This window comes from Trachypithecus francoisi, unplaced genomic scaffold (genome assembly GCF_009764315.1).
Source record: "Trachypithecus francoisi isolate TF-2019V2 unplaced genomic scaffold, Tfra_2.0 Lachesis_group6, whole genome shotgun sequence".
Lineage (NCBI taxonomy): Eukaryota > Metazoa > Chordata > Mammalia > Primates > Cercopithecidae > Trachypithecus > Trachypithecus francoisi.
In genome coordinates this window covers 59712505-59724339 of record NW_022681471.1, presented here as the reverse complement: position 1 = coordinate 59724339, position 11835 = coordinate 59712505, and the positions used below count along the sequence as shown (strand labels likewise).

The 11835-nt window shown below is 34.7% G+C and overlaps 1 protein-coding gene across 1 annotated transcript; it reads left to right on the top strand.

The window, feature by feature from the left end:
- Nucleotides 1-2059: 2059 nt before the first annotated feature.
- On the top strand, nt 2060-9297 carry CPXCR1 (CPX chromosome region candidate 1). Its single transcript, XM_033201299.1, has 3 exons — nt 2060-2158; nt 3813-3918; nt 7872-9297. The coding sequence occupies exon 3, from the start codon at nt 7879-7881 to the stop codon at nt 8842-8844; it is 966 nt and encodes a 321-aa protein (XP_033057190.1). The 5' UTR covers nt 2060-2158; nt 3813-3918; nt 7872-7878; the 3' UTR covers nt 8845-9297.
- Nucleotides 9298-11835: the final 2538 nt, after the last annotated feature.

Below are 11835 nucleotides of genomic sequence, written 5' to 3'. Positions count from 1 at the left end.
TTGTGGTGTGTGTGTGAAAGAGCAGCGTTTGATTTTGGCCTTGTGTAAATTTGTCTTACCAGTTGTTAGACCTCCTTCATTTTTTTCTGGCTATCGATTAAGATATTGTTGTCCTCTCAGACCAACACTTTCGGTGGGTAACCATTTATTATTTTAAGTTATGATGTGTTTTGACAGTCAACTCAGTGAAGAAAGTTTGTCTCATAAACAAAAATTGATCACCTTTTCTGTATTATTTGGTTCTTAAGTTTCCAACATATGTCTCTAAAAGGACTGGATTAAAACAAGGATAGTGGATGGATAGATAGATAGATAGATAGATAGATAGATAGATAGATAGATAGGAGATAGAGATATAGATAGACTCTATTATATTCAAAATCACTGCTTAATTGCTTAGCCTAGGCTTAGGTACTCTGGCTCTGTCTTTGATGTAAATGGTTTCTCATGAAGCTCTTTAGTTTTTATAAAAATAAACTACTGGAAGACCTTCCTCACAAGATTTCTAGGAATATCATAACAAATCTGAATCCTTAGAGATTATATTTTTAGCTCACACTCTATAGCCCTCACAACTAAATGTCGTAGCAACAATAGACATGAGGAAAAAAGAAAATAAATATTAGATGCAAAAATACCTAATTAAATAAAATAAGGAAAGTGAATCAACAGGGTAATTTGCGTAGGCCCCTTTTATAGTATTTAGCATGTTCGTGCAAGCTCATACCTGAAAGAGAACGAATGTGCTCACCTGTCCTTATCTGAGGCTTCTTTTTTATTTCTTTATTCTATTACTTCTTTATTTCTGAACTAACAGTTCAATTTTGATGGCACAATTTGAGTCCCAGTTTCTCTCCAGGCCCAATATTGACCCTTTGGTTTAAGAATGTCTTATCACTCACTTTTGACAGTTCCTCCTAGATAGATTCCATCTGTGAAGATAAGAGACACTTACCTCTCATGGTATGGTATGAGAGACACTTACCTCTAATACCCCCTCTGAGTCTCATGGGGCTCACATGTACCAGGAAACCCTCTCATCTTGCCCCAAAACAACAGAAGGTGGAAATTAGAAGTGTACTGGAGAAATTATGAAAATAAAACTATGTTGAAAAGTGTCAAAAAAAAAAAAAACCACCACATTATATTTGATTATGTAACCAAATAATATATGGCTCCCTATTGTTTGATATTTGGAAGCTAATAAGGAAAATCAGTTCAGAAAACTAACAAAAGGAAGAACAGGAAAATGGTGTAAAGTCTGTAAACCAACCTCATAAAATGGAGCAATCAGTCATCTATTATCATCATTTAGGGTTACCAGATCTAGTATATAAACATACAAAATACCCAGTTAAATTTAAATTTCAGATTAACAACATTTTTATTAAAAATTTATGGAGGGCTAGGCACGATGGCTCATGCCTGTAATCTCAGCACTTTGGGAGGCCAAGGCAGGCAGATTACGAGGTTAGGAGTTGGAGACCAGCCTGACCAATGTGGTGAAACCCCATCTCTACTAAAAATGCAAAAATTAGCCATGCATGGTGGCGGGCGCCTGTAGTCCCAGCTACTCGGGAGGCTGAGGCAGAACAATTGCTTGAACCTGGGAGGTGGAGGTTGCAGTGAGCCAAGATTGTGCCACTGCATTGCAGCCTGGGTGAAAAAGAGAGACTCTGTCTCAACAACAACAACAACAACAAAAAAGTATCCCTAAACATATTTTATCGTATTTGGTACATATTTATACTAAAAAAGTATTGTTTATAAGAAATTCAAATTTTACTGGTGTCTTGTATTACATCTGGCAATCCTGTCTTCACACTGTTTCAATATTGGGAATATTGCATATAGTTAGGATTTTGCGTGTGATAAGGCAAGAGTTATAAACTCATGGGTGTTGCCAGCCTTAACTCTTTGCCTGTCATCTAAAGAAGATTTCAAATTTGCCATGTCAGTTATTCCCTCCCCCTACAGTCTGAAGAGGGTTCTAGGTTGCTAGGTTTCCATGTTTTGTGGGCATTGTGATGCAGTCAAAAGGGCTGTGAAAGAGGGATAAGTGGAGAGGCAGAGGGCAGAAGAAAAGGTGTCAAGAAGGCAGGATCCCGTGAAGCACACCTTTCCTAAGGATTTTGACGAATGAGAATGAAGATAAACTGTGAGTTGATAGTGAAAGGGAAAGCATAAGGGATCTTAATAAGTACTTCTTAGCTTGTGTATCCATTTTAGAATATATTCAAGAAATATATTTAAAGTTAGCTTTGGTTTCCTGATTTATCATTTGTTGATGTAGATACTATTCTGAGAGTTGTCCCTCTGGGTAAGGGATTTAAGATGTTCACATATGTTTGATATGAACATACACAGAAAAGTTCCTGGTTTCATTTGTCATAACATTTTGAGCGATGGAATCATTTTAAAGTAAAATTAACAAATTTGAAAGAAACAGAAGATAAGGTCCCTCAACTGAGGAAATTAGGATATGGTGGGGACTTCTTGCCAGTCATGAGTGCATGGGAATCAGAAGGCATATGTTGGTTGAAGCTCTTTCATCTGAGGTGAAGTGAAGTTGTGTGTTGGAGGGGTTTGTCAGCAGGTAAAGATGGGACATTTACGTAAATAAGTTTGATTGAGCTTATGAGTCATTAATGTAATTTAGTGTAAAATATTTAAAGTTTTGTTGGAAGCAATGCACGTCTTTCTCCAGAGCGTGTGGACATTGGAGGATACAGTATAAATAGAATACAAATAAACTACTTTCAATATAAAGAATAATCAAAACTGATTTAGCAAGATTCAAAACAGCCAGTTTCTTTTAAAACTCCATATATATCTTTTGAATTTCAACAGGTCATTATGTACAAATCTTAATAGAGAATATTTGAAAACACAACCCTGGTATTTAGAATAAAGTGTAATATTGTGCTTCCTCAAGGCCCTGATTATCAACTCAAAAGTCATTTATTTTAAGGATTTTAAACATTATAATTTTAAATACTATCAGGCACATACATCTACATTTATCTTTGTGGAAAAATGATTTTGGTTTTCAGTATAATAAACAGTGAAATGTTCTCTGTGTGTGTGTGGGTGGGTGTGTGTGTATGCACATACACTGAAGCATTTTGGTTTATTTCTAATATATATTAAAATTTATATTTAATGTATATATATTTTAATGTTTATATTTAATACATATATTTATAATGCTCTATGTAAATGAAGTATAGTACACCAAATACTTTAAAAATACCAGAAAACAGAAGACAATAGCAGACTCGGTGGTACGCACAGTCATTTGGCTGAGTTATTTTAAAAAAAATAATTAAATAAGAAAGACATATGACTCTTGGCTATTTCCAAACCTATGCCCAAACATTAAATAATAAAGATTGAGAGGTTTGACAGAATACATATACTGCCTTCTTGTGCAATTCCAGGGAGTGTTTATCTTTTAATGAGTAATAATAACCTTAAGTGTATAGCTTTGTGATGTAATTATATTTCAGAAGGCCATAAGCCTTTAGATATCACATACATTACGTTTATTGAAAAACCAGTCTTAACATAGTCGAATGACATTAATATATGTGATAAATATATGAGTATATTCACAATGAACACTGAATATTTCTTATATACAATCCTATTTCAGAATGTAGAAGGGAACAATGAATCTCATAGTTATCCTGAAATGTGGAAGTGAAAGATTCTACCAAACAGCAGAGCAGCATAGATGCTTTTCTTGGGCAAAGAAGGTGCAGGAGCTATTTTTTCCTTTCTTTTATAAAAGTATCTTGATTTGTTTTCAGGGTGCATCTGAAAAGCCTTAGATGACCACCAGCAACTTCAGTTCTCACCGAATTTCTGCATTTCAGCCTTACTGAGAAGCAGCCAGTCATACTATCCTGAAATTTTGTGAGTTCCATTTACTTCAGAACGCCTCTAAAATGTAGACTCTGTTTATTGTTTTACCTTGATGCTAACTACTGATGCTGAGATGTTTATGTAGAGAGATTTTTCTAATTGCCAATATTAAAAACATAAAACTCAGCAAAGCTTAGCAAGGACCCAAAAATATGCCTGTGAAATGATCAGAGTGTGTGAGGACTCCGAAGAAGAAAGTGAAGCAAAAATAGACTAGAGAATGGAGAAATGAGTGTTTAGAAAAACGTATATTTAAATGTTAGAGTTTTACAATGCATGTACAAAATAACATAAGCAAAATAAAGATAAATAAAGCAGGATAAGAAAGTATCACATAGTAACAGAAGCAAAAGAATGAAATACTTAAAAGCTGGGGGAAATGAAATGTATACCACTCCATGACTCAAAAACAGCACAAGACAGACAAAGATACAAGATAAACTTTAATTGTGATCACTATTATTGGTGTATCGGAATACTTGTGATTTTTGGACACTGATTTTGTATCCTGAGACATTGCTGAAGTTGCTTATCAGCTTAAGGAGATTTGGAGCTGAGACAATGGGGTTTTCTAAATATACAATCTTGTCATCTGCAAACAGAGGTAATTTGACTTCCTCTGTTCCTATTTGAATGCCCTTTCTTTCTTTCTCTTGCCTGATTGCCCTGGCCAGAACTTCCAATGCTCTGTTGAATAGGAGTGGTGAGAGAGGGCATCCTTATCTTGTGCCAGTTTTCAAACGGAATGCTTTCAGTTTTTGCCCATTCAATATTATATTAACTGTGGGTTTGTCATAAATAGCTCTTATCATTTTGAGATACATTCCATCTATACCTATCTTATTGAGAGTTTTTAGCATGAAGAGGTGTTGAATTTTGTCAAGGGCCTTTTCTGCATCTATTGAGACAATTCTGTGTTTTTTGTCATTGGTTCTATTTATAGGATGGATTACCTTTATTGATTTGCATATGTTGAACCAGCCTTGCATCCCAGGGATGAAGCCGACTTGATCATGGTGGATAAGCTTTTTGATGTGCTGCTGGATTTGGTTTGCCAGTATTTTGTTGAGGATTTTTGCACTGATGTTCATCAGGGACACTGCCCTGAAATTCTGTTTTTCTGTTGTGTCTCCGCCAGGTTTTGGTATCAGGATGATGCTGGCCTCATAAAATGAGTTAGGGAGGAGTTCCTCTTTTTCTATTGTTTAGAATAGTTTCAGAAAGAATGGTACCAGCTACTCTATGTATATCTGGTAGAGTTTGGCTGTGAATCCATCTGGTCCTGGATTTTTTGGGGTTGGTAGGCTATTAAGTACTGCCTCAATTTCAGAACTTGTTAATGGTCTGTTCAGGGATTCGACTTCTTCCTGGTTTAGATTTGGGAGGGTGTGTGTTTCCAGGAATGTATCCATTTCTTCTAGATCTTCTAGTTTATTTGTGTAGAGGTGTTTACAGTATTCTCTGATGTTAGTTTGTATTTCTGTGGGATCGGTGGTGATATTCCCTTTATCACTTTTTATTGCAGCTATTGGATTCTTTTCCTTTTTCTTCTGTATTAGTCTGGTTAGCAGTCTATCTATTTTGTTGATCTTTTCAAAAACCCAGCTCCTGGATTCATAGATTTTTTGAAGGTTTTTTTGTGTCTCTATCTCCTTCAGTTCTGCTCTGATCTTAGCTATTTCTTGTCTTCTGCTAGCTTTTGAATTTGTTTGCTCTTGCTTCTCTAATTCTTTTAATTGTGAGGTTAGGGTGCCAATTTTAGATCTTTCCTGCTTTTCTCTTGTGGGCATTTAGTGCTATAAACTTCCCTCTAAACACTGCTTTAGCTGTGTCCCAGAGATTCTGGTTTGTTGTTACTTTGTTCTCATTGGTTTCAAAGAACTTACTTATTTCTGCCTTAATTTTGTTATTCACCCAGTAGTCATTCAGGATCTGGTTGTTCAGTTTCCATGTAGTTGTGCAGTTTTGAGTGAGTTTCTTAATCTTGAGTTCTAATTTGATTGCACTGTGGTCTGAGAGACTGTTATGATTTCCATTCTTTTGCATTTGCTGAGGAGTGTTTTACTTCCAACTACGTGTTCAATTTTAGAATAAGTGCGATGTGGTGCTGAAAAGAATGTATATTCTGTTGATTTGGGGTAGAGAGTTCTCTAGAGGTCTATTAGGTCTGCTTGATCCAGTGCTGAGTTCAAGTCCTGAATATCCTTGTTAATTTTCTATTATTGACAGGTCACTACCTTCAATAAAAATATAATGTTTTATAGAAAAGTAATCACCCTTGAATTAATATTAAACTCTGAAAAAATAATTGAAGATTAAATTGAAGGGAATAGTGAGCATGAGATACTAAAAGTTCAGGAGTATTGGAACAGAGAAAGCGTGTTGAGTGAATAGAGGAAAAAGTTGGCTAAGGGAGATGGAGTCAGACTGTAGAGGGTCTCTGAAGACTGCAATTATGAGATAAGGTTCCACGTAATTCTACATCTTTAAATCCTGCTAACTTATCCATAAATTCTGCCTATGTTAGCTCATAAAACCAGCCATGAGAAATAAAAACCACATTAGTCAGTTTCTCAAACTCCACCAGATTTCTTTTCAGCCCACTTGCATTCGCCTTTCTCCACCATGGACTTCAGTTAGAATGTTCCCTGCCCATAATTCTGCTCTGAAGGAATCTGCCAAGTTGATTGTTCAAAGTCCTCTCATAGAGCAGAATTGGAAGCACAGAGTTCAGAGTATTAGGATACACTGAAAGCGTTTGAGCAGGTAAAAGACATAAAGAAAGTAAAAAGTAAGAGGAGAGAGGGGTGACAGGAGAGTGGTGAGTGTAGTTTGCCATCAGTGAAATCTGCCACTATCGGTAGTAAAGCAAGCATGAGGTAAATTTCAGCTTGACTAGTGCTGAGGCATTGAGAATGAACAGAAAGTGGTGAATTTGGAAGACATTTTAATAAATGAACTCAGAATTGAACTTCCCTCATCAGCTTCCTACTTTTTTATCTACCCTACTTTCCCTTTTCATGATTCACAATTGTGCTTCTTTGTACAGACATTACTTTTATTTTATTTATCCATTTTATTTATTTATTTATTAACGATGGAGTCTTACTCTGTCGCCCAGGCAGGAGTGCAATGGCATGATCTCAGCTCACTGCAACCTCTGCCTCCTGGGTTCAAGCGATTCTCCTGTCTCAGTCTCCTGAGTAGCTAGGATTACCAGGAGCCCACCATTATGCCCAGCTAATTTTTGTATTTTTGTAGAGACAGGGTTTCACCAGGTTAGTCAGGCTGGTCTTGAAGTTTTGACCTCAGGTGATCCACCCGCCTCAGCCTCCCAGTGTGCTGGGATTACAGGCATGGTACACCATGCTTGGCCTAGATGTTACTTTTAAAAAGGTAGGTTTTTAAGAAAAGTAAAAATTACAGGGGAAGAACGGCTTGTACCTTATATAAATTCAACCATATCATTTTCATTTTCACATACATCTTAATTCTCTTTTAAATATATACACTTATAATACCGTCCTCTTATTTCAGCCCTGTTTTAAATTCTCAGGTAGGTAATTCAGATCCATCTTATTCAATGAAAATTATTTATAATTCACCATCTGAAAGGAAATAATTGGGCCCTCTATCCAGAACTAAATGTGTTCTAGTGCATAGGGTATATACCTAAAATAGCTAAATGAGAGGTTATGTTGTTCCAAGTTTATTCAAATTCCATAACTAAGTTATGAGAAAACATATTTAATAGGAAGCTTACATTTGCTCTCAGTTTTAACTTTATTCTGTGGGTTTGTGAGTCTGATACAATATTTATATAGTCGTGAGAAGGCACAGAAATAGCACATTCACAGGCTTTTTGCCATGACCAAAGAACTGACTTCTTATAAAATGGAACATACATAAATTTAGTAAATCTTTGTCTTCTTTCTCATAAATAGAACCAGGATGAGTTCTCCTACTAAAGAAGGAAGTGATACAGCTGGAAATGCTCACAAAAATTCTGAAAATGAGCCTTCTAATGACTGTAGTACAGACATAGAGTCTCCATCTGCTGATCCCAACATGATCTATCAGGTAGAAACCAACTCAATAAACAGGGGGCCAGGCACAGCAACCTCCCAGGAAGATGCTGTTCCTCAAGCAGCAGCAAACAGTGAGCTCGAAACAGAGATCCAAAAAGATCAACGAGAAGAAGATATAAAAGAAGAGCCTCTTCTCCTTCAGATCCCTATTCCTAGGAAATTCATCTCTCTTATGTCAGAATTAGGAAGTGTTAACTATCCGAGAATCCTCCTAATAAAAATTGACCAAAACAAGCCCTTAAATGATAGATCAAAATCCCACTCAGGGAAAGCAGAGATGAAAGCAAACAATTGCCCCATAAATCGCACAACTCGTTTTCGACTTTCAACTTCATGGAGAGTCCCATTTATTAGCAATCATGAGATAAGAAATATGATTCTCCATCTGCTATGTGAGAGATATTTCTCTCAGGCTGAAGAATGTCAGGATACTATGTGGGTAAAGCAAAAGTATACAACATGTCTTTACAGTCCAGATAGTTTCACCCATCAGGAGAGAACCATAACATTTAGAAGGCCTTTGAGGGTGCACTACCACCGTCCCCTCACTGAGAGAATGACATCAGGAAAATTTTGCAAATCAACTGACACTAAAGGGAAATATAGATTCCGTGCTATTGTGAGGTCTGTGCTCTTGGTGTCACATATGCAACTTCAAAGTCTTTTTAATAGAAAAGGTTTTGTGGATATATTGAGATATAACCATACCAGGAAGGTTATGATTGTTAGCACCAATAATGGTTGGAAATACTTTTGTCCCATCTGTGGAAGGCTTTTTAACACTTACTTTGAATTAAGACATCATTCGTGCTGCTCTCCTGGGAATTAAGTTAAATTGGGGTAAATTCATTTTAAAATGTAACTTCTAAAATTCATAATTTGACTACTAAACTAAGACAAAATTGCATGAACATAAATTTTAGTATTATTAGAGGGAGAAGCAGAAAGGAACACAAACTAATAGTAATTCTCAGCAAGAAATACCTATGGAGAGAGAGGAAACTTCTGTTTATACTTTGCTTTTACAAGTATATCATTGAAATATCAGACCCATCATCTATACTGAGTCAGCAATCGAACCAAGTAAATGTTTTCACTGTCTTAACATCAATTTTTGTAGATACAACTATTGTTAACATAAAAGACTCCAAGTTAACAGGATCCTGACTAAGATAGCAAAGATATATCGGAGGGCCAAAGTTCTACCAGATGTTTCCAGAGATTCTGCTAAATGTAATATCTGAAATGTTCTCCATATATTCAATAAAAACCAATTTGAAGAGACATAGAAAGTTGTATTGTATATTTGTAATTAGATAAAAATTCCTATGTCTGGAATAAAAAGATCCAACATACTATAAATACACAATACCTGGGTCATTTTGATGATACAAAATAAAAACAAAACTCATAAAAAAGCATTTGATAGAAGTGAAATAGTTTGAAGTAAAAGTGAACAAATATTAAATTGATACCGCATAACTGTAAATCTTTTTGCTTGTATAGCACATTCACCATTGCTCACAATCACCACCCAAATTTTACCTTCCCCTCCATACAATATGCACAAATGTCTACACATATTTAAGACGTTCCTTATCTTGTTCTTGCAGCTCAAACATCTATGCTTCTTTTATTTGATCTGCATACTCAAATATTAAAATTAGAATCTATAACTACACCTCATATTTTTACCATATCTTATATTTAATATGTAATGAATATAGGAATATAATGTAATATATATGCAATGCATGCATTTTATATAGTATGTATGTATTATATAATCCAATTTATACTTTGAATACCCATTACGTGTGAAGCACTATGCCAGCATAATTTTATGTGTTAATCTTTGCAACAATCTTAAATTTTTTCATTTTCATGGCATGATTAAATGTATGGAAGGAGTTTCTAGAAAATTGAATGACTTTACCAGGTCACAGAGTAAATGCATGCTATTATCACCGCATGATATAACATAACTGGAATTGAATAGAACACTTTTGGCACATTATGTCTTATTTAATACGTATATATTTATATTTGAAATAGCATATAGAATTTATTTCATCCATAGATATGCTATATTATAGAAATTCTAAACTTGAAGCAGAGGATACTTAAGCTACATCTACAACAGGTCAAATTTGTTCATCTGGAGGAAAATTTGATGCTTCCAGATACCATTATTCAGTGTGAGCAATGGATTGGATTAAACAATTAAAGACAACTCAAAAAACTGAATAAAATATTTATCCATTAAAAATATATTAGACATCATTTTTTATCCCATTTGCTTGTGAATATGAAATATAATTTTACATAAATATAAGCCATCAGGTAGAAACTAAGAAAAATAAAAAAGAAACATTCTTCTTTTTTTCACTTTTCCTAACTAGGGATGAAAGAAAAATAGCACTTGCTATTTAAAAAACAGGTTTCATCACTGACATATTACCATCCACAGAATCAATATATTTGCTGGTAAACCTCCACAGAATTTGAAAACATAATTTGAATGCAGAAAAATGTTAAACTCGATAGTATTTACATTTTGACTTTTTTTCAAAAATACAAAGACATCTATTTAGCTAAAACTTTAGAAATGACATATTAAAATTAGAATTAAGTAAGAATGGAGAAATTCGAAAAATGTAAACTAAACAATTCTAGATTTATCCTTCTCTAGCGGCCCACTTGAAAGATTTTCATAATTACCGAAGTGGAGGAACCATGCTTTTACTTAAAAAAAACCATGAATAATTCAGTCCAATGTTCAAAAAAATAAAGTGTTCTATTTTTACTTTATTTATTCATTTTTTTTTTTTCTGAGACAGAGTCTCGCTCTGTTGCCGCCCAGGCTGGAGTGCGGTGGCACGATCTCGGCTCACTGCAACCTCCACCTCGTGGGTTCAAGTGATTCTCCTGCCTCAGCCTCCCTAGTAGCTGGGATTACAGGTGGGTGCCACCACGCCTGGCTAATTTTTGCATTTTTATTAGAGACGGGGTTTCACTATGTTGGCTAGGCTGATCTCAAACTCCTGTCCTCAAGTGATTGACCCACTTCTGCCTCTCAAAGTGCTGGGATTACAGGCATGAGCCACAGTGCCTGTCTCTGTGTTCTATTTTTTCTTTAATTTACAAATCAACTCAACACTTTACAGATGTCTTTATTTTTGCTTAAAGATGTAGGAACAAGCATGTATATTTATGGTTATATTAATAATTTTCAAAATTGTTTCACATAATTTTTAAATAAAATATGGGTATAAGATACTTTCTTTACTTCATATTTACATAGTAACTAGCATCTAAAATATTAGCTTACTTTTAACATGACAATGACCAGAAAATGATATACTCAACAGAGTAGAATATATTTTTTAGGAGAAATAAATTATAGAACCCTGAAGATGGCAGCCTTTTACTATTTTAATGGTCTCAATTTTTTACTAGTTAGAATTTAAAATTATATTTCAAAAGTTTATCTTATAACAAAGTTTTTTTTGTTTGCCTCCTATCATTTGAGTGTCATCAGTACATTGTATATCTCTTCATAAATTATGTTTTAGACATATTTAACCAGAACAATTTCAGGTTTATGGAAAAATCAGACTGCCTCACATGTGTGATAGTAATTTTATTCTGGCTTATGCAAGATACCTTAAAAGTTAAATTGAAAGCATGAAAAGCATTGAGGGAAATTTTCCAAAATTATGTTAAAAAATGAATTCCCAAACAATATTCGATTTTATTCTCACTCTTAATGGGCCCACTTATTGTTTGATACCATTAGTTTTACACAGAGCCAATCCTG

Excerpts from the sequence above, each read along its gene's own strand:
- CPXCR1 (XM_033201299.1), top strand. The coding sequence starts at position 7,879 with ATGAGTTCTCCTACTAAAGAAGGAAGTGATACAGCTGGAAATGCTCAC.